This window comes from Crocodylus siamensis, chromosome 7 (assembly GCF_052110815.1).
Source record: "Crocodylus siamensis isolate JL-2025a chromosome 7, ASM5211081v1, whole genome shotgun sequence".
Lineage (NCBI taxonomy): Eukaryota > Metazoa > Chordata > Crocodylia > Crocodylidae > Crocodylus > Crocodylus siamensis.
In genome coordinates this window covers 45,813,216-45,836,507 of record NC_143401.1, presented here as the reverse complement: position 1 = coordinate 45,836,507, position 23,292 = coordinate 45,813,216, and the positions used below count along the sequence as shown (strand labels likewise).

The 23,292-nt window shown below is 42.4% G+C and overlaps 1 protein-coding gene across 2 annotated transcripts; it reads left to right on the top strand.

Moving 5' to 3' along the window:
- The first annotated feature begins 1,202 nt into the window (after positions 1–1,202).
- SLC16A9 (solute carrier family 16 member 9) lies at positions 1,203–22,864 on the top strand. Of its 2 annotated transcripts, none has more exons than XM_090058204.1 (8): positions 1,203–1,750; positions 2,285–2,377; positions 6,912–6,969; positions 7,864–8,092; positions 15,885–16,028; positions 16,901–16,996; positions 20,158–21,063; positions 22,102–22,864. In XM_090058204.1, the coding sequence occupies exons 4-8, from the start codon at positions 7,897–7,899 to the stop codon at positions 22,278–22,280; spliced, it is 1,521 nt and encodes a 506-aa protein (XP_089914330.1). In that variant the 5' UTR covers positions 1,203–1,750; positions 2,285–2,377; positions 6,912–6,969; positions 7,864–7,896; the 3' UTR covers positions 22,281–22,864. The 2 variants fall into 2 exon arrangements, with proteins under 2 accessions (XP_089914330.1, XP_089914331.1); XM_090058205.1 differs by having other exon boundaries at positions 2,269–2,377.
- Positions 22,865–23,292: the final 428 nt, after the last annotated feature.

The following is a 23,292-nucleotide window of genomic DNA, read 5'->3' as shown; positions in this document are numbered from 1 at the left end:
CACCATTTTTCAGCATACGGACACTAATACACGTGACACTCTGGGCTCTAGTGGCTCTCAGCGCTGCTCTAATTAAAGCACCCTTCCACTCCCAGAGCACATTTATAAATGCACCAAGGTGCCACATTGCCCTGCATAACTTCAGGCTAGCATGGCTAATTAATCCTCTCTTGACAAGAAGTCTAAAGGAAAATGGATAAACTAAATATGAAAAAAGTCACCCCCTTAGCTCACTGTAGGCACCTTAGCAACCACTGTTGCAGGATCTTGCATAGATCTATCAGAGCAAGCTTTGAGCTGAGGCACTGGTGATAGTGTAGACAATAGCAGGAACTCAGCATGGACTAATCCCCTGGACAGTTATCTAGATTCCTGTGTGGGTTTTGTGGCCTGTGCTCATAGCTTGTTTAAAGCCAGTTCAGGGTACGGTTACGTAAGTTTGGAACAATGGCTTATTCATACCCCCTGGGAGCTAAGATTGATGACGACCCCTCTTTTAAGTTCTGTCTCAAGGGAATGACTACAATGCAGTCTAGAGGTGTGATTTGACTAGAGCTTGTGTTGACACTGGAAAGTTGGGGTACCAAAAACAGCTGTACTGTTACAACAGAGGGTTCAGCCTGGGCTACAAAACCTTCCTCGCCTCAGGGTTAGATACACAGGTGGCTCTGAAGTGCTGAGTTCTAGTGTGTCACAACCTAATTTAAAGCTATCTCAGCACATGGGCCCTCATTGAAATAATAATATGATAATAATTTTGTAGCTTGCTCCTTTTATCATGCCATTAATCGGTCACAATTTAAGGTGTGATGACTGGGTTAATCAAGCCTGAGGTGTAAGGTGCAGAGGGGGCCTCAGGTACACCTACCCCAGTGGCATCACACCTTTGGGTCATTTACACAGACCCTGGCCTGGCCTGGCCTGTTCAGAATGATGAACTGCAGGCAGGTGGCCCTTGCTTTGAGGAGCTGATCATCTAAGCACAAAACTTAAAAAAGGCTGGGCACCAGGAATGGAAGGGGTAGCAGAAGAAACAAGGCTGGTAACCATGGTGAAGTGCCGTGACAAACACTGACCTAATTAGAAAGCTAAGGGTACTGTCTACCACTGCCTAGGGCTTCCGCTTTCCACGGGTCATTTCCCGGGGCCTCAGCCTAGTGCTGAGGGACTGGCGCGGCCACTTGGGTCAAGCGCATGGGGTGGGTGAAACCAGGAGCTGAAAGCCTGCTCGCGGGCACCCCCGGGCCCTCCCCTGGGGCGGGCAGCCAGCAGCAGCAGCGAGGGGCTTTTCCTTCAGGCTTCCCCAGAGCAGAGGGGCAGCCAGCAGCGATGACAGGACGGACTATAGGGCGAGGAGAGGGCTCGGTTATCAGCAGCTCCTGGTTACACCCAGTCACTGTCCTCGCAGAAGCCCCCGGGCCCAGCTCTAGCTAGGGGTTTTTGCCTGCCAGGCGCGGAGCCGGCCGACCCGGCGATGCTGAGCACGGGGGGGACTGGCCCGGGGCGGCAGGTGGTGTAGGAGGGCTCGGCCCCTCCGGCTGTCCCCGGCTCCGGCTCGGGCTCCGGCGGCAGCAGCGCCCCTACCGCCCGCGCCGCCGCCACCGCTTCCCCACAGCCGCTCGCTTAGTTACAACCGGTTTGGACCGGCCCGGTCCCCGCGCGCCGCGCCTGCCCGCCGGGCACCGGGCTGGGGATGGAGCCGAGTGCCGCGGCTGCTCCAGCCCTGGCACCCACCCGCCGGCGCTCGCAGGTACAGCGGAGTCGGGCCGGGGTGGGTGGGTTGGTGCTGGGGCCGCCCCGCCTGGGCTGAGTCCCTCCAGGGGCCTCGCGGCGCCGTGCACTTCCCGCCTGGCTGGGCCCCGGGGCTGTGCGTGGTTGTCCGAGCCCCGGAGCGGGAGGGAGCCCTATTGCCCCAGGGGAACAACAGAAGGGCAGAGACCTGGGCTTACTTGGAGTGGACTTTCCTGTTGCCTTTGCTCGCCCAGTGTGATCGAAACACTAGGAAGGCAGGCACAGCATGCGACTGGTTTAGCACAAGCCCCTCGCCCCCGCCCCTTAACTTCAGTATCTTTCAACTACGGGGTGTGTGGGGGAGTGGGCAGTTCACTAATAATCCACACCAAGTATATTCTGCTACGCTGTTGTATGCATGAAGTTGTCAGTTAACAAGGGGTTGTTCACAGAAGGACTCTAAGGAAAGTTAAGGTGATTCGCTAATAATCCACTACAGAATAATCCACGTCTTCCCATTTCCCCGTAATGCTACAGGCTTTCTTTCCAAAAGGTCCCATCGGGGCAGAACACCCCGAAGTGGCAGACAGGAAAGAACATGCAGTAGGGAGCCTGGCATCCAGACCTGGTCGGTAATGATCTCTGGGTAAGTGCCACCCTGCGGATCATCCTTTATTTGCAAAACTGATCTTGGGATAATGCGCTTTCTGGGTAACTTCTTGTTCTTTGAACCGGATAGGGAAGACTTTATTAGACGTGGGGGGAGACTGATAAGAGGAACTGGTTGCTATAAAACTGTCACTAAGTGAGAAAAGGGTTCTCTCAGGATGACAAATGGGCTTGGCAAGAGCATGGGCAAGGAGCAGTTATGGATTGTACATAATAAGTCTTGGGCTTTCTTTTTTACTTTTGCAGTTGGGAGCTCTAGTATTTAGTTGAATGAAAGGACTTTTCTGAATACTTACAGATCCTAGGGTTGCTGTGTGATACACATTGGGTTTTTTGGCTTAGCGTTTACCACTTGATTCTTGTATAGCAAACAAAAATTGAGATGGGGTACAATTTGGTTATGTTTGTTGACCTATATGAACTTAGCTTAATTAAATGCTTCTTCTTCCATATATGTGCTTAGTCTAAATTCATTTTTTCCCTTTGTGTACATGTTAAAGAAAAAACATTTGACTGATTTGTAGGTCTCTTACACTTTTACACAGAAAGAGTGTGGTGGAGAAAAATGCTAATTGTTGAGTTTCATAGGTGACTTACTAAAGAGAAACCAAGGGGTGTAAGTGATTGAAAGACATTAAAAGAAAAGAGAGGGTAGGGGAGAAGACTAAATTGTGAAAGCAAGAAGTACTGGGGAAGAATAGGGGACAATATTTTTAAATGAGAAGAGTTGATATCAAGTAAATAGGTAACATTTTATATTTAAGAAAATAAATGTGCATATGTTTATGTTTTTGTTTAATAAAAATATTGCAACTTTATGATAATTGCATATAATAATGACCAGTATCTAGTGCAATGAGTGAATGAGAAATAAATTACAATTTTGTGGAAAAAGTTTTATCATGTAAGCTGTAGTGAAAGTTGGCAATGTATATCATTACTTCAGAGTAAAAACTTCAAGATTTTAGGTTTATTTTAACATGTTTTACTGTCTTTAATCATAATTAAACTCTTTGAAAATAAGAGAGCTTATGTCCTTGGTACTTAACTGTGTACCAATACCTTGCAAAACTGGAATGGCTTAAGTCTTAACCATATGTTGGTTGTGCTGACTTCTGCTGTCTTTGCAGCCATGTGCTGTCCAGAAAATAGCATGCTTCTTAGGCAAATAATAAACTAAAAATTCTTCTCCTCTCTCTAGTAAAAGGCCACATGCCATGGAATCCTTATGCTCTGAAATAATGCATCTGAGTATCTTTTAGCCCAAGTTTGTGAGGGTATATGAAAAAGTTTGATGACATACTGTAGCCAGTAACAGCACCAGTTCACTGTGGTGTAGATCTTCAGTATTCTACACTGCAACTATATCAATTGGATGTCTTCCCCAAATCTAAGACACTATAGCTGCAGGTTGTAGGGCAGGGGGAAAGGGGGTCTTTTGGTAGAGCTGTTATTGAGTACCTTTTTTTCCCCTTTCTCCTTTGTGGTTAGAGTTCATGATTAATTCATGATTTAAATTTCTTACAGTAATGGGTTACCCCGATGCTTATATTTGGTATACATTTCCATATTTTCAAGTGATTCAGTTTCCTTAAAGTTTTACCTTAACTTTGCTTTTTCTTTCTTGACTTTCTAATAGCTTTTGATGATTTGGCACTCTTGCAATATTGTATGCAGGAGTTGCTGATCACTCTTACCAATAAGTATTTCCAATGTTAATGAAGATTTAAAAAAAAGTGTGATGTGCTTTTGGGGGCAAAGCCTTGCAGAGCACTGATACTAGGATAGTAATCTCCTGATCTTCATACTGTGTGGCTTTTAAGACTCCCAACTAAATTTTGTGAATTGATTTCCCCAACTGCTACCATTGTCCATATAGGCTCCATGCCTGGTTTCTTCTACTGAGGGTCTGCAGACAGGCCTGTTGCAAACGTTATCATGCTCCAGCATCTCCTGCATACAAAAAAATTGGGGGAGAGGCCATGGCATGTAGGCAAATCCAGATGTGGGTACTGTATTCAAACTAGAGAAGAGGACTTGAGTTGGAATGACCATAGAATCTGATGGGTGGGGGGAAGAATAGATGACCCCAGCAGAACTTGAAAATTGTTCCAGCTGTCTGAGCTGGTGGTCGTTCAGAAGAGCAGGAGCATGTTAGAATCCCTATAGGTCTAAGAGCATTGTTAAATCAAGGGAATTAGAAAATCAGCTGCCTACAATAGTCTGCTAATACACTACACTTACAGCTTTTATAGTTTGCACCTGTGAAGTAGTAAAATATCCATGTTCCTGGCCGCAGTTTAATCTCAAAGGGGTTGCTTCAAATCAAAATCAAGTAAGGCATGAAGGATAGTTAGTCTCTTTCCTCTACTTCCTTCCTCTGTACTCATTTGCCAAATAAAATACATTGTGATTTCACTTCCTAGAACTTTCTCTGTACACAAGAATGCCTTCTATTGATATATGCTCCTTAATGGGACTTCTTTTCCTTAGAGAAGGGACAGGGATAGAATTTATTTTGACTTAACAGATAGAAATTTTTCCTGACAGCTCTAAAAAGTAAGTATCTGAGAAATGTACAAAAAGGAATATTCTGTTGGTGTCTTGTCTCCACTAGTGGCTTGTGAGAGATCGAGTTAGGATTTAGTAACCAAAAGTTGCAAGCTCTGGCTGTCAGTAGGACTGGATAAGAGGGCAGCTTGCAAAAATGTCATGGAAATTTCTCTTGCAGTTGGTTTTGTTAAATAATGTTCACTGTGATAGACTCTCTTAAAGATGATTATTTTCAGTAAAAGAAACAGAATTACTAAGTCTATAAGTCATCTTGCATTCACCATAATTCTGGAGCCAAGTGAACCATTCTGATGTTTCCAACTCACCCATAACTAACTTCTCAAGTATGACTCTTCAAGTCAGAAAGTTAGTAATGTGCTCATGATTTCTGAAATAATCTACATTTTGAAGTTGCTATTCTATTTGAAGTTTATGGTGGTTTTTGGCTTTTAGCTATGGTTGTAAATTTCTCCTATGTCAACATTGTGTATCCAAATTACAACCAAAAAAAAGTTTGCTACATGGCACCACTTTTTTTTAGTGGAAATAACTTCTGTGTTGCAAAGTGAGGATGAAATCAGGCTTGTAACAGAAATAATAGAAATTTGGTTTATGACTGTGGTAAAACATTTTTGGTTAGTAAGAATAATAAGTTTGTACAGTTTCTTCCTTTTCTATCTTCTTTAAAGAAAAATGTTCATATGAATAGAAATATTGTTGTGCAAATGAAAGTATGTGCAATTTCAGTACATAGTATTGAATGTTGAGGGGTGTTGTTTATTTTCTAAAGACCTATACTTTTCACAAGACCTCATACAAAGATTGTATAACAAAGTTAAAACTAACTATTAAGAACTATCATTTTTTTAATGTAGTGGCTGAGGTGGGCTAAGACATCATCACAGCACAGTGCTGACTGGCTCCAGACAGGCAGAGCTCCTCTAAAGTCAATGAATCCATTTAGATTAATACCAGCTGAGGATCTGATACAGATTATTCCCCCTGATTTCACAGTTAGGATGTGACAAACCCTGTGATGAAGAAAAGCTTTTGCATTCTTTTTCCCCCATGTCCCCATCAGTGATCTGGAGCAAAAACGCCAAACAACCAAGCAAACTGTTTTAGCTGAGCTAATATGCTGAATTTCAGAGCTTCAAGGCAAGAGGAATTAAGAACTCAATACTGCAGCTAAAATGTTGTATTTATTATATGACTTCTAAAAACAAAATAGCTAATTTTTTTTTTTTTTTTCTTAACACTACTTTTTATGTTTTCTGAAGAGACTTGCTTAAAACTATTATAATCACCACTTAACTGCCACAGTTGAATACAAATATGTTAGGCTTTTAATGCAAGGGGATATATATGTACAACCTCTGTGAGAAGTTAGATGGATACACATGCATAATCTTGTACTAAAACAAGGATGTGTTCTGTGCCCAGAAGACTTTATTCTTAAATTTTAAAACAACTTTTTGATGCCTTTGATATGGTGCTTTGGTAATATGAGATGCGTTACAAAAAGGGAGGTAACAACAGATATGCTGATGCAGTATCAGGAGAAGCGTATTAACCAGAATTTTACCAGAGAAAAAGGTAGAGGGAAAGAAACTAAGGAACTGGATCACAAATTTGGGTATCTAACTGGCAATAGTATATTTCTGAAAGATAATCAGTATCTTAAAACTCTGTAAATCATTCCTAAAGAGACAGAATGGTCAAAGTTTGTTTCATGTTTATAGCCTACATTTTTGCTCTGTTTGGGTCCAAGGCTGCTGTCAGCCACTCTATAATTGAGAGAAGGTTAGTGTCTCTCTGCATTTAGATGACTTGATTTACTTCTGAAGTTTCTATTGGAGTGTAATATTGATCTATTGGATCGTGTTGACATCATTATTTTTCTTTTACTGCCACTTGATAATTTTTGATGAAGAGCTCTCTATCTTATTTTTCAACAGGTAGAATTAACAAGTAAAAATAGAATAATATCTTCTAGGAAGTTGGAGTCGACCTTCTGTAAGTTAACTCTCTAAACTAACAATCGATTGCATCTATATTCCAACCATTCTCTGTCTCTGTAGTGAGACTTTGTAGAAACAATGTTAAGGTCTCTTGTAACACTTTTTTTTCATAAATGAAAATTCAATTTGGGAACATTAATATGCTTAGAATTGTAACATTGAACTCTTTATTTTAGTCTACCCCATTATTTTTTGTAAATATTCATTAAATATTTACAAATAATCCTTAAATATTAGTGGTAAAAGATAAAAGTACTCTCAGATTGTGTTATTTTGTCTCTACATCTTGCTCAAATCCAACACTGCTACAGCTGTATTATCCTAGCAACTTAAACTTAATAAAACCTAACTATTTATTTCTAATATATCTGGGTCTGAAAACACTTTTTTGCAAGGGGCTCTGCAACAGTTTTGACATTTTACAGAAGGCAGACTGCAGCATAGAATTGTCTATAGTCACACATTTTGCCAAAGGTAGAGCCAGGAATAAAATATGGGTCTTGTGACTTCTAGTGTCATATGTCATTCCCTGGACCACAGTGTCCATCCCTAGTTAAAACTTTATAGTCATTTTGTGTCTGGCTTATATTCTGATAACCCAGGTTTAGACATTCCAAATTTATTTGCTTGTGACATAGACATGGAATTTTACCTTCATACATTATGTAACATTGCATATTGTGCACTGTTAGAAATGGTAAGTGGTGTTTGATAGGTTTATAGTTCCTATGCAAATTTGTTTTTTACTGTCAGAAAACTGATGTGTTGCTTTGGCAAGTGTATGTCTTAGTATAGTTAATATGTACACATGCGAGAATTGTATGATTATGCTAACAAAATTAAACTTAAATCTTATCTCAGTTTTTCTGTTTTGTTCTTTTTTGCACAGTGCCTGCAGATACCTCTTAGCTCATCCTATAAAATGGTATTTCAGAAGCCTCCAGATGGTGGATGGGGCTGGGTGATAGTAGTAGTTTCCTTCTTTACTCAGTTCTTGTGTTATGGATCTCCGCTAGCAGTTGGAGTCTTGTATTTGGAATGGCTGGATGCTTTTGGTGAAGGGAAAGGAAAGACTGCATGGGTTGGATCACTAGCAAATGGAATCGGATTGCTTGCCAGTAAGTCAAGAAGCAGTATCTATCTACCTGTTTTTCTTTCTTTTGTTTTTTTCGTGGTTAATTGAAATGTTCTCTCCTTCATAACAAGCTTAATCATTTTGTGCCTTTAAAATGCACAATGTTCAGTATGCTTGAGAATCAAAAGGCATTTTCATCCTGGTTTGGTGGGGGAGGGGTTAGTTCAAAATAGTTAATGGCGGTAATATTCTGATGTGACAAAAATCAAACCTGAAAAGAATTGGATGTTGGCTTAAACATTCAAAATGTTTCCCAAAGGATGAATCCAAAATAATTAAAATATAGCAGCCTGAGAAACAAAAACCTACTAACTTACTGTGAACCACAAATAAGAAGTTTTGAGAGGGTACAAAACTCTAGTTGTAGTTCTGTTGAAAGGAAAACCAATAGTTGTTACCTTGACAAATGATTCAAGTGGATCACAAGGAGAAATCAGTTAATAGATGAGGTAGTCAGTCATTTAAGCTTCAGAAATGAAACTGCCAGCTGAAGGAGGTCAAGGCTTGTAACCACTGCTTGATTAAAACTCCCTCTTGAAGTCTGGAAAGGCATGTATAAATGTCTGCAATCAGTACAGTAAGTTCACTTGTGCTTTTCTGGAGTAAAAAATATGTCCTTTTTAAGAAGTACAGAGGCACTGAAAACCTTTTATGTGTCCTAAAAATATCCTAAGGTAAAACACAAAGAATTGCTTAATGTACTATCTTCTTTTAATAAGTGCAGCTGTTAAATGAACTGGTACTACTAGAAGGCAGCTAAAAAGATCTAGTTCTTAAATTATTCATTTAATAAATTTAGTGACAGAAAATTTTCCTTGGATGGCTGCAGGTTAAGTAACTGTGCTGCTGCATGTCTTTAATAATGAATATTTATTGTAAAGTCATATACTGTTGCTAATTTTTGCTACTGAAAATCTCATGCATAGAAATGACATTTTTACATGCGTGAAATCTAGCCTTGGGTGAGGAGAAATTTTGGTGTATGGGCAAAATGTTACCTGTGTGACTGCTGAACTTTGAACAGAACCTGCCTTGCAAGAAAACTGGAATATTTAATGTAAAAAATATAGTTATTTTTAACAAAGGCTTTGGGCTTTTTGTGACCATCTTACAGCTTTGGGTATAGAGATTGCCTCCCACATAGAAATGTGATAGGAATGCTGCTGTTACCTTGACTGAGGCAAAGCTGGCAGAACATTTAAGTGCAAGAAAGCTCCATTCTGTCTCCAGTAAATGGAGGTGGGAATGTGCATCTCCTGGGTTATGCTGAGCTCAGCCTCATTTCTTAGTTTAAAGGGCATTCAACTTGGTGCATTGGAAGGTAAAGGAAAGAAATTGCTGATTTATTTCTGTCCACTTTTTAGCAAAAGAGCAGGTGCTTGCTCATTCCTCTGCAGTGACCAAAGACCACCACTATTGCCACTAGCCAAATGCTCTTGACAAAAGCCCCAACTCCCTTTCATATTTGTCAAACCCTTCCCATCTTTTGTTACCTCCTAAGCCCTTTGCCTCAGTGCCATGATGAATTTTTACAGTAATAGAAATGTCTGTGATTTGCATAAAACTTATGCAAAGAACTTTTGACATTTTATATGGTATTAAAGAAAAATGTAATTATTCAATGTTAAAATTCTGAAGAAATCTTTTCACCAATTTGTTTTTACTTTCTCTGAGCAAGGAGGGGCATAACTGCTGTTTTAACTGGTCCTCCTTTCCACCTGTACCCCCCTCTCCCTTTTGTATTAAAAATATAATAGCCATCTGTCTCAGTACCTTGCTCAAGTAGGATCTAAATCTAATGACACTTTCTACTATACATTCACTTTTCCCCCTATAGACTTCAAGTCTTGGAATTTATTTCACAAACATGTAGAATAGAATGCTCCCAAAATATTGAATAATGTTCTGGCATTCTAGAAGATACTTAATGTGTGCCTGATGGCAGGGGCAGATCCAGAGGGATATGGTGGTACTGTTGCATCCCATTTCTACTATGTAGCACAGTGACCTTTCCTTCCACCTTGGTAGCGGGGGGTGCCTGGGGGAGGGTGGAGGAACAGAGAGTAAGTGCAGGAAGGGGGGATGGGGGTGCTGCTGCTACTGCCCCTAGCGGAGCCCGGTACTCTGCACAGGCACTCCTTGCAGCTGGATGGGCATGTCAGGGGGCCAGGCAGGAACTAGGCACATGATGGGGAGGGGGCACTGCCAACTGCCACAGGAATCCCAGAGCCACTCCTGCTCTGCTCTAGCTATTGACTGTGGGGAGTGGCTGTGCAGGGCATTGGGCTCTGCTGGGAACAGTGGTAATGGTGGGCAGTTCCCCCCTTGAGCCACCTGCTCCTTGGCTGAAGAGGATGGGCAGGGAGGTACAGGAAGAATAGAACCTTCCGCTGCTGCCACAGTCCCTGACTGAGTCTGGCTGGCACCCCACACAGCTGAGGCATGTGACCTAAGCTTGGAGATGGGCAGGAGCAGTCCCCTTCCTTTCTGTACTTGTGCCCTGGTCAACCCTTCTTCCCTCCTGCCCTCCCACCCCCCACACAAGTGTCTCTTACCACCCATGCTGATGGATAATTATAACAGATAATGAGAGCTCCTGCAGTATAGGGGGAAGGAAGGAAAGGACTGCATCTTCTTTGGACTTTTTGACTCTTAAGAGGACTGTCTTAAATACATTGTTTAATCCAAGTGATATAATACAGTGGAATTGAATTTTTGATTCTGGAGAAAAGCTTGAAGAAAAAAGGACATCTCTAGTATGTATCAAAAAGCAAACATTTAGCTCTTTGCATAATACTTTACCTTCAACCAACAAATTTGATTAAACAAGGTTGGTGCAGAGAACTAAGCAGAGACTTAAATAATTGCATTCATGCATTTGTTGCACAAGTGCAACAAATTGAGGGTTATGGAACTAGGATACTTATGTCAGCTTCACTGTGCCCCTCACAAGGGATTTCAGTACTGATCTTTCTCTTGGTGAAAGCATAATGGTTTAAGAGGCACTGAAAACCTTGTATGTGTCCTAAAAATATTCCTAAAGGTAAAGCATAAAGAATCGCCTAATGTACTATCTTCTTTTAATAAGTGCAGCTGTTAAATGAACCGCTACTACTAGAAGGCAGCTAAAAAGATCTAGTTCTTAAATTATTCATTTAAACATTTTAGTAATTTATCAATTATTTATTTAAAAGGTTTCAACATATTAGCTCTTAGTTCTTAAGGGTTTGGTTTGCAACTTGACCTCTGGCCTGCTTGTTATTTCTCTAACATGTTTTTTAGAATTTCTGTATTGTATTGTCAAATCAAACATCTCAGAGTCCTTTTCTGCCAATCCTGTGAACTGAAATGTAAATGTCACTGACAAACTTATCATTAGTAAATGATGTATTCTCATTTACACCATTGTGAAGTCCTAGATTACAGGAAAGATTGAACCATTGTGGTAATTTTAGTCTGACCTACATAATGTATGTCATAAGAGCCCCTGAAGTGGCTCTTATCTGAATTCTTGTTTTGAATTGGAAACACACAGCTCTTTTGGGGGAGTGGGGAAGATGAAGAAAAGTAAACCCAGCTTAAAAATGGCTTCATCAGCTTGTGAAGAAGGACTAAGCAGCTTGGCTGGGATTGGGTTCAAGAGGCACTGCTGGCTGCCTGCCCTACTGGAGAAGGGGGACCAGACATTCTGGCTTCTTCAGGATTGGACACTTGGCTCTGAATAGATCAAGAATTCAAGGGGTATGCAATTGTACCATTGCACCTTTCTTCCCTGTTCCACCCCTCCCCCCACAGTCTGCTCCTGAACAAAGTTAAGAATGTACCTCAAGTGAACATTGCTCACATGGGCATGGACAACAAGGGCACGTCCAGACGAGCGCGCATGTGCCTCTTGCCCCATCTCAAACCACTTTGAGGTGGGTCAAGAGGCATGTGCAGGAACAAAAAAAATGTTCCCCACACTGCAAGGTTGCAGCACAGGGGTAAAATTAGACCTCTAGGTATCCAGGGGTCTAAAAAAACAGAGTTTAAAAAAAGCAGGGCAACTGCAGGTTGGGTCCTTCACAGAGATGCTCTGGCTGCCAGAGCATCTCTGTGGTTGCAGGCAATGTACTTCAGCACCAGGGCTCAAGTGCTGGTAAGGGGCTGGGGGAGGGGCCTATGGGGGGGACCCCTGCCTGCCACCCCCCCCCCCGATGCCTCCCTCTTCTGCCTGGCCCTACCCCCACCTGCCCCCCAGTCCTCCCTGATCACTGCCCAGCCCCATCCCCCCCATCCCAGCATCCCCACAGTAAAAAAAAACAAAAGAAAAAGCCCCCAGCACTTACTGGCAGTCCAGCTGCCATCTGTGTCACTGGGGCCCTGCCCGCACAGCATGGGGCTGAGGGATGGCCCCAGCCTGGGCCCTCCTGCCCCCCACTGTCCTGTGCTTCCTGGGGGGGCTCTGTCAGGAGGACCCAGCCCTCCCCAGCCCCTGCTTCTAGGGTAAGTAGAGGCTTGTTTGTTTGTTTGTTTTTTTTTTTCTTTTAAAGTGATGGTGCCTGGGGTTGAGAGGGCAGTTATAGAGGGGTCTGGGGGGTGGGGGGGGCTGGGTGGGGCGGCTGTTGCACTGCAGCAGCTGGCAGGGGATGGGGCCAAGTGGGGCAGCAATCGGGGGGGCTAGGCTAGGGCATGTGTGCCTTGTGCGGGGGGTTGTAGCCCCTGCGGGGGCCACTTGACCCATGTGTGAGGGGCCATAGCCCCTGTGGGGGGACAGCAAAATATATATATTCATGAAACATGTATTTAGAGTTCATTTTATTATTATGATAGAGACACTAGTAGGCTTCCACATTGCTTTAACACTGTAGATATAGCAATAGAACATTGCCCAACTGATTGCTGTCCCTCTGTGTGTGTGTGTGTCTCTTTCTCTCTATAGCGGTCTTTTAATTGTGGAGGAACATGGATTTTGGGGTATTTTACAGAGTGACTTTGGGAATTTTTTTTAATTAGGGATTTTTCAGTTTTCCCATAGGGAACACCAGAACTCCTGCTGGGGAGGCCAGTGGCAGAATCCTGCCTGCTCAGAGCTGGCACCTTGGACCCAGCTTGCTGTGGATGACCACCTGACCAAATAGGGCCAGGAGAACATGCTTTGACAGTTCAAAGCAGGCCACCACACCCAGAACATCTAGGTGATAGCTGCCCAGATGGCTGGACAGGGGGCACACATGGCAGTAGTGCTGCACAGAGGCCAACCCTGCAGCCACCGCCCACTGGCAGCAGGCCCAGAGCGGCAGATGCCTCTCCTGGCTGTGCAGTCCCCATCCGGGTCTGGCAGGTGCGCAGCAAGTCACAGCCCAGCAGCAGCTCCCCCTGCCAAACTGCTGCAGTGGGTAAAGGGTGCAGGGAACTCTCAGGGCTGCTTCCGCAGTCAAGCTGGCACAAGGGGTAGTGTCCCTAGGTACCAATTGGCAGGGCCCTAGGAGCTCCTGAGAGCAGGTATTCTTGAGCTATTTGCCAGGGTAGCTTTTTGTACTGATAGGGCCAGGACAGGGCAGCTTTTTATACTGCTGGGTACAGCACAGGTGCTGGCTCTGGGCTCTAGCTTCCCCTGGTTGCAGATCTAGGAGGAGCCAGGCAGAGTTATTTTGCCCAAGTGGCATAATTTTTTCCACAGCAAAGTGCATGTCCAACCATGTGCACTGAGGCAAAAAGCCCCGGCTCATATTTGCACCGCTGCTGCAAGCTCACATGCTTGCATGTGTGGATGCACCCCAAGTGTGTAAAGGAACAACTTCCATGTTTTAAATTCTGAACTGAGCGGGATCAGCATGTTCAACCCATTCAGTTCTGCAGATAGAATCTTCTGTATAGTAGAGGATGAGATTTGTGTAGAGTTAGACTGGGACATTGTATATGCCTAGTGTATCACCTTTTTATTGAGATGAATTTCACATTAGCTTAATGTCTCACTCTTGAACCCTCATGTAATTGGCCACATTGCTGAGGCTTATGCTTTCGTACAGGTGAGAGAACACTTAGAAATGGTGGAGGAGAAAACTAGGTGTAATTGATAACACAGTTACTGAGCTACTAGCCAGCACAATCCTTGGAGGTATCCATTTAAATATTTGAAGTAGAGATGGGGAAGGCCTGTATATAAGGTCCTAGAGAGATCTCATCTAGAATACTGAAGACTGATTTAATCATCCATGGTCAAGAAAGGTAAATTGGAATGGATTTGGAGACAGGATCCACATCCTCATAATTGATCTGACAAGAAGAGATTGACACTCTCTTATAAAATGAATCCATGAACCAGAAAACAATTAGATGTCAGAAAGGAGAGAATGTTAGTCCTGATGCCCATAAAAAATTATCTGAAAACTGTGGATTGAAACAGCATCTCTAGAATGGGTATATCGGCATTAGGCTGAAAGATCTAATGAGTAGTCTCTTCTGACAAACTTCTTGTCTGTATGTTAGACAGATGGCCAGTTTTCACAGTCTGGGAAGGCCTTGTTGCACCCAAGCCTACTGAGTACAATTTAAGCAATGGATGTCGTCTTTTTTGTAGTTATCCTAGATTTCTTCTGACAAATGTGTCCATCTGTGGAGTGTAAAACTTCTTTGTCTCAAGGAAGTAAAGTTATGTACTCTTAGCACTAGGTGGATTTCTTTTGAGAATGCCCTCATTCATGTGATTTCTCAGTTTTAATGTTATTGAAGTAATTTTTTTTCCATGTGAAGGGCAAGATGCGTCTCTCTTGTATCCCATCAGAACCAACCTTGATATGGCCCAAGTGAGGTGATAGGTTGTTAGAGAAATATTCAACTCTTCAGAACTCTGGATTCCTACCCTTCTCTGTCCACTGTTAGGAATCAGAGTTCCTGGAAACTTAAATTTCCTTCATGGGAGGGACTGATTTAAAAAAACCAAAGAACAAACAAACAAACAGAGCAGAATATGCCCCCTTCAGAATCTCCACATTTGTGCAGCAGGCTGTAGGGAAAGACAGGCAGACCCTGAGCAATGTGGGTCAACCAATCAGGGCTGCTCCATGCACTGCTGCCACCTGTCTTCAGACAGACTGAGGGAGCCTGCAGAACATCTGAGATGTGTATGCAGTGTCAGCACTGCAAGCTCTCTGGTCCTCAGGGGCTTGGTATTCAAATATTTGTTCAGGAGCCTGAGTAACTTTTTCTACCAAGATAACAAACCTGGGAGAATTTCTCCAGATCATTTGAATGTGTGTACACTATCTGAGTTAAGCTATGGTCTCTTTCAAAATGATTTTTTTGACTTAGCAACATCTATACATTCAGGTAAAAGCAGAAAAAAATATTATCAGGCTATTTGAGGTCAGATTTTTTAAAATTGATTTTTGGGAGAGACCTTTAACTTTAAGGGGGAAAAAAGTATACGATTATAAATCTATACTAATCAAGACACAAAATCGTAGACTTATCTGCAGGGTCCAGGATTTTGTAAAGATTTTTTTTAAAGGCATAAAAGCAGTGTATTCAAACTCTTCCTGGTACCATTCAGTGTTGTTTGAATAAAATTTGCCAAGAATGTTGCTGTTGCCTGTCTGAATTTGTATGTTTTTAACATACTCATTTTTTCTATATCTTAAAATTATTCAAGATATTCTACTTAAGAACAGCACCAAACCTGAAATGGGATTACCAAACCTGAAGGTGGGAGTGAGCCTTAAATCCTTGTTGCCTTGGGCTGAAGTTTAAAAAGGTTTTGTATGTTCTTTTTTTTTTTTCTTGTTTCCCTCCAGGTCCTATCTGTAGTATATGTGTATCTTCTTTTGGAGCAAGACCTGTGACAATCTTCAGTGGCTTTATGGTGGCTGGGGGCCTGATGATGAGCAGTTTTGCCCCTAACATATACTACTTATTTTTTTCATATGGAATCATTGTTGGTAAGAAACTGCAAGCTTAAATTGTCTTTATTTTTCAACAACTAAAAGTTGCATAAATCATGGAGTCCTAGGGTTGTATGGACTTTAGTTGCCTAGTCTAACCCTCCTGCAGAAATAGCACATTTTTACTTAGCACTGGTGAGATTGGAAATGTAATCTTTAAAATATATAGCATCCAATTGTCTACCCCGTTGGTTTGGTAACACAGTATTTGCAGTTGTTCTGGAAGGAAGGAAAATTGGCTTCTATTTGTGGGAATAGTATTAAAAATACCAGGAGTAGCTTTTGACAGACTAGCTGTATTTGTCCAGAATTAACATAATTGAGATGCACATGGACAACACAGCCTTAACATGTACTTCCTTGGTAGCTTGAATCTGGCATTACAGGCCAAACAGGCAGGTACCATGTAACACACCCAGGGCATAGAGCAGATGCTTGCCCTAGCCCTCCTGGTAGTAGCAGTAGTGTGGGCAGCTCCAGGGCCCAGCCAGAGTTGCTGTCACTGCAACAACTATTACTGGGCGGAGCTGGGGCCAGAGCCTGGAGGAGCTGGTGGATATGTTTTGTGGTGGTGATGGGTGGCAGAGGTTGGGGTACAGAAAGGGAGTGGGGCAGAGATGGTGCAAGAGGCATACAGCACCTCTGGCTCTGGACCATGGCCACGGCAGCTGCCTGCCTCCCCTGTGCCACCTTGTACTCTATTCCAAGACTAGGAGCTTTCCCCCTCCATATATTTCCAAAACTTTGTCTTGAAATCAAGTAAATATGGTATTAGGTGGTCTTCAATCCATTTTAAAGAAGAAATAAGAGGCAAGCTATTAATCATGTTCAACAGAAGTGGTTTACTGGATAAACTTTCTCTCTCTCAGGGCTTGGATGTGGCCTACTATACACAGCAACGGTGACCATAACATGTCACTATTTTGATAAACGCAGAGGTCTTGCACTTGGTTTGGTTTCAACAGGTATGTTTAAAACATGGCAGTATCTCTGAGTTCGAAATTTTTGTTGTACAACTGCTGAACTACTAGTACAAAAACCAGATCCTAAAACATCATCTTGCAGTGAATACCTCTACATTCATTAGACAAACAAATTTAGCCTCTGTATAATCAGGACGGTAATTGGTTTTAGTTTTTCTGCACTTTAGTTTGTAGCAGTGATTCTTAACTAGGGTGCCACTGTTAACTGGGATGCTATGAGATCCTTTTAAGGGAGATGTGCAGTATTAGCACTGTTAGATGTGTAAACACCTACACCTGATTCACCAGATTAAACCCAGTGGTTTCAAATTGTTTTTGACTCTGGTTTTTTTTCTGATTTACGTGGTCTTCTTTAGTTCTTTGCAACAGAAGAATTACTGTATTTTTTCTATAATCAAAAAAGTAATTGAAAGGTCTGTCCTGGGAAACACCGTAATGAAGAATAGTCACCGGCAGCTCAGAGTGCAGCGCACAAGGGGCGGAAGGAGGACCCCACGCTGCTTGTCAGCCTCCTGTTTATCCAGGTGCGGCTGGCTGGTGATGTCAGCGCTGAACACCGGCTGGCAAGAATAAAAATGGTGGCGCACACTGCAGAGGCGGCAGAGGGTCAAGGAGGAGAGCTGCTTTCAACGCTGGCAGTGGAGAAGTCACTCCCCACAGGACCCAGGGGTTGGAGCCAGCTGGAATGAATGCAGGCAGAATGAGGAGGAGCACCTCGATGTTGATCCGCACGGGTTGACGAGGGATTGACCGGAGCACCATCCGGAGACGCCAACAGGGCGATCTGGAGAGACAAAGTGGACTGCAGGTGGGAGTGCAGGGATGACAAGGCACTGAAGAAGTCACACTGGGGAGAAGAGGACCCTGGGAGAACCCCAGAGGGGTTGCTGTCGGGGAGGATATCACCTCCAGATCCAGATGAGTCATTGAGCAGGCGAGAGGGCAGATGTAGAAGCGATGGGAGGGAGAACACAACCCGTTGCCCTTAGAGACCTGGGAAGGGTAGAAGGGAAGCCAGAGGGGCAGGTTGCCCAGTGATTTTTGGTAAGGCATTTTTTGGTCATTTTCCCCAGCTATGGGGTACAGGAGGGGAAGTGGGTCCCCGAGTAGTGGGGCCAAGCCAGAACCCCAGAGGATTGGTCATGCCTGTAGGTTTTCTTTTTTTTTTTTTTCTCCTTTCTTCCCCCGAGGGAGGGGTGACGGATAGGCGGGCTAGGGAGACAAGGTTCCAGTCGTGGGTGCCCCCTCCTCAGAAGGAGGCTGCTGGATGGACATTGCTCCCCAGGAGGCATGAGGCAAGGGTGTAGGAGTGGTGGAGCCCCATGAGTGACCACTGGGTGAGCCACGGGCCAAAGAGCGCACCTGAAGGACAACGCCGCACACTGAGATCCAACGAGTGTGGCAAGGGAACGTGGGGTTGGAGACTCAAGCGGAGGACATCAGCTCAGGCAAGAACATGAACCCATTGCTTGACACCCAATCACTCGAGCAAAAGCTGCCTGAAAACAACTGTTCAAGGCCTGGCAGTTACAAGGTCAAAGTTGGCATTTTTTCCATAGAGTGCCTTGAGATCAATGAGGTTGAGAAGCATTTAGTCTGTCTTGAAGACTTGGTTTAAAAAACAGTTATTTTGGTAAGGAGAGTATTTTAACTAGGTTATATCGCACCCCGATGACCGGTGCACCCTTGCCCTGCGAGCCTGGGTCGGCACGACCGGCTTGGCGTGAGGGGGGATTTATGACCGGACAGGTGGGTGTTAACAGCGAGCAGGAGTCAGATGATTTAAAGCGTAATGGTTACACAGAAAGTTTATTTTACTTATGCTACTGATGTAGTGCAGCGTAGGCAGAGGAGTTGATTTGTTCAGTTACAGCATGCAGATATCATGTTACCCAGCATTTACAGGGTGGGTAATAGACTTGATTCTGAGCAATTCATGCAAGCTGTTGCAGTCTGCAGATTACCAAGAGCTCTTGATAAGAAAGATAACGGGGGAGATAATCAAGCTGGCAAGGACGGGGTTACGCCGAGATAAGGATCGAAGGGGGGGAGATGTTTGTAAGAGGCCACTTTACAAACTGCGTCTCCTGGATGTGTGTGTGGAGAGTTCTCCGCTTTGGGCGGAAGTTCTTTCAAAGTTATACTTAGCTAGGTGACCAATTACTACACGCCAGGCATGAATAATTAACGAGTTGGCATTTGTGCTCTCTTTGTTTGCTCAGGTTTCAGAAAAAAGGGGGGTTATTTTTTGCTTGGGTGGTACTGGTCCTGTTTGATCACAGGAGGGTGAGCATAGTACATTATTTAATTTTACAACTTCACTAAAGTCAGCTAATCTCATTACTATAGGTACTTTATCTTTCATGCTGGGCTGTCAAGGTTAGTTTCTCTTTCGTATGAGAAGCTCAAGTGATTTGAAATGAGGCACAGACAAGGGTGTGTATATGCAGCACTGTTAATACAGAGGGATAGACTACAATTGCAGAGTTTGTTGTGTTAGCCTCTGACCTTTTGCCATCAGCATCTGAAATCAAAGACTTTGATCTTTGACAGGTTATATTAAAGGACTCTTTAACACAGTAACTAGTTGTTTGTGGGTGGTGGCTGGATATTATCAAGTATGGCTTCTGAGTTTCAGAAACTCTTTTCAGCAGTCCTGCTAGGAATGGTGCCTCTTGCAGCACTCAGCTTTCATAGTTTGTTTGGTTTTTTTTTCTCTGAAGAGCTGTCATCCCTTCTTTTCCTCTTGCAAAACCCCAGCGAGAACAAATTTGAGGAAAATGAGCCTATGCTGAGTTCTACTTTAAGGGATTATTTTAAATTGTTGATGCTCTTTCCTTTAATCTTTTTCAATTAATACTTAATTGATCCTAATACTTTTTGACATTCTAGGTTTTATAACTAGGCACAATGCCTTTTTTGGCTTGTCAAGTTTTTTACTCCATATAAGCATATATATCCAAGAAAGCCAACACAGGCATCAAGTTACATTTTCTATTTTAATTATAATTTTGAATTGCTTCCTATTGTGCCTCTCATGTATAAAGTATATTTTGCAGTGACTGAAATATTAAAGCTTACTATTGGAGACCTATAAGTAACCTTATGAAATACCTTTAAACTGATTCCATTTCCTCTTCTAGGTTCAAGTGTCGGACTTTTTATATATGCAGCATTACAAAGAGGACTCATAGAGCTATATGGAGTGGATGGATGTTTGCTAATAGTTGGTGCATTAGCCCTAAATATATTAGCATGTGGGAGTCTAATGAGACCCTTGGAATGCTTTAATTCTCCTTTGCCAGAGAAGCCATGCCTAAAAAAAATTCCAGACCAATACTTCCTTTATCATGAAAAAGAAAAGAATGTTGAAGAAAATATTAGCATCCTTGAAAAGGGCTACAGTGATGAAATGTATGGAAATGTGTCTGATTGCAAACAAGACAGCATTTTAAATAAGAATGGATCAATATCAATAAATGCAAATGAAACTGACACGTATAGAAAGAAAGTTGTAGAGCAAACATACTTTTGCAAACAGGTTGCCAAGAAGAAGTGGCAACTATATTTCAACTACTGGGAAGAAACAGTGCTGCTTTTTAAAAACAGAGTCTTTTCAGCTCTTTTTATTGCCATCTTACTCTTTGATATTGGTGGATTTCCTCCTTCGCTGCTTATGGAAGATATAGCAAGAAGTTCAAACATAAAGGAAGGAGACTATCCTGTGCCTCTTATCTCCATTATAGGCTTTATGACTGCTGTTGGTAAACTGACTTTAGGAATACTGGCAGATGTTAATTGGGTCAATACTTTGTATCTATATGTAATGACCTTAATAATGACTGGAGGAGCCTTGTTTGCAATTCCATTTGCCAAAAGTTATGTTACATTAGCAATTCTTTCTGGGGTTCTGGGCTTTCTGAATGGAAACTGGTCAATTTTTCCATATGTAACTACAAAGATGGTGGGGATTGAGAAATTGACACATGCCTATGGAATATTAATGTTTTTTGCTGGACTTGGAAACAGCTTTGGACCACCAATTGTTGGTAAGTTATTTTTACATTATTTAATTTAATATGTCCTTAACTTTCCATTATCCCACTAAATTTACATTGAAGTGACTTCTAGTTGGACCTGATAATAGAATGAGATGTATGTATCTTGGGTTCAAAATGGCTGTCAGATTTAAACTTGGCTCATCCCGGTGCCTCCCTTACACTTACAGACCTGGTCTCAGTGAATGGAAACCAATCTAAACCTATAACTGGAAAGAAGTCCTGTGCCTGCAAGCTAGTCTCAAAATTGTGGAACCTGATTTAAGACTAAGTCTGGATAAATGTAGCATAAAACCTACTTTTATTTAGGTCAAACTGGTGTATGGAACTTCTGTACACTTGCCCTGCACAGCCCCAGGGCTGGAAAAATGCAGCTACCAGCCTCAACCATAAGGCTGTGCTTTTCACCCTTCTGCCCCCATCCAGGAAGCTTCTATGAGTGCAGCTGCTTTTATCAGCGTTCATTGCTGCCAGAGCTGAGCAAGTAAGTCCCACTAGTGGGGAGGAACAAGAGTGTTGGGGGTTCAGGTTTGCCAGGGGGCCTGGGGAGCTAAAAATAGACCCCAATCTTCCTGACCCCCATGCACCCTGGGAGCCCCTTGATCTTGCCAGGTGCTCCTGAACCACAGCAACACCCTGTGGGTCATGCTTGCCCCCCTAATTCCCCAGCAGGCCCATGACTTTCTTTTTTTTCTTTTTTTTTTTTCTTCCTTGTTTTGTTTTTTTCTTTACCTCTCTTCACTAGCCCCCACATCCTGACTTACCTGATATCGGGCAGCCATTTTGAATGAATTTAACTTCACCCAATGCCTCCATGTGCCTATACTTAGTCCACATTATCAATTAATCATGTTTCTCTGTCAACCATACTGGGGAAATAGAACATAAACATACAAAATGTAATATTTGATGTAGATTGTTCATATGGTTAACTTGCATGTCTTCTGACTAGTTCAAATATTACCTTTTTATATTTCTCTTCTGTGCTTGGCAACTGTAGCTGACCTCAAATTTCTTTTCTCTTTTCAGGTTGGTTTTATGACTACACACAAACATATGACACTGCATTCTACTTCAGTGGACTTTGTGTTTTGGTGGGTGGGTTTCTACTGTTGGTGGTAGCACTGCCTTTTTGGGACAACTGTAGCAATTGTAGCACAGAGCCACTGCCAAATTCTTACTCCTATAAAGTGGCATCTAGTGCTTAGATAAGGACTGGAAAACATTTAAATGCCTTTTTATACAATGTCACAAAATATTTTAGTAACTTTTTTCACTTTATTTATGAAGTACAAAAATTCTCTTCAAATAGAAAAATACAATTGTTGCTTACTGTTACATTTTAAAAAAGGAACAGTCTATTTTTTTTGTCTACAACATACTGTGTTGTTTTTTGTTTGTTTTTTCATCCATCAACTACTGTAACTGCTTTTCACTCTACAATGGGGATATTCTGCTGTATTTTTCAGCCATATTTTTTTTATGGAAGAAGAGAGCCTTGTTGAAACAAATAAGGCCTTTTCCTTATAGAAAAAGGCTGACACTAATGTCTTCCATCAAAGGTCTCCAGTAGTTCTGCCAGAGGACTTTTTAAAAAGAAAACTTGCTTTACCACCTAGGGTGTAAAACTATGTGGTGCTAATATAACAGTAAGGTAAATGTTTCCTTTTCGTAAGGTTTCTTACTTTACATCAAAGTGCTAAGGAGAGAAATTTGTAAAGAAAAATATTTTGGGTTCAACAGTTTTGTTTGAGTTTTTGTTGTTTTTAAGCCAAGAAATAAATATGATTGAAAACACATTGCGAAACTGATGCAGTTATGTAAGCTGTTCATTCTATACTGGACTGCCTTGGGAGGCTAGATCCGGGGCATTCAAAAAGGGTTATGAATGTCTGGAAGCACTCATAAGTTGTTTAGTCAAATTTATTGTAGCAAAGCCTAAGGGCCACCAAGGACAGGTGCCCCACTGTAGTAGGCACTGCACGACCATAGAATAGGAGATGGTGCCTGTTCTCAATAGGTTAGAAGTAAAATAGACAAGACTTTACAGAATAGGGAAATAAATATAATGCACAATGACTTATGTGAAAGCACCCAATATTCATGCTGGCTAAATAAAAAGGATTTTAGGTTAAATAAAAAAGAAAAAGGGGAGGTGGGACATCATAGTAAAGTAGTGGTGGCTGGGGAAGGGGCTGTGAGGAGGTGGCAAGGGAAATT

What these genes read in the sequence shown, in the direction of transcription:
- SLC16A9 (XM_090058204.1), top strand. Translation starts at nt 7,897, where the DNA reads ATGGTATTTCAGAAGCCTCCAGATGGTGGATGGGGCTGGGTGATAGTA. An exon ending in TTCATATGGAATCATTGTTG is followed by an intron (nt 16,029 to 16,900) that starts GTAAGAAACTGC and finishes TCTCTCTCTCAG; the next exon opens with GGCTTGGATGTGGCCTACTA. An exon ending in CTTTGGACCACCAATTGTTG is followed by an intron (nt 21,064 to 22,101) that starts GTAAGTTATTTT and finishes TTCTCTTTTCAG; the next exon opens with GTTGGTTTTATGACTACACA.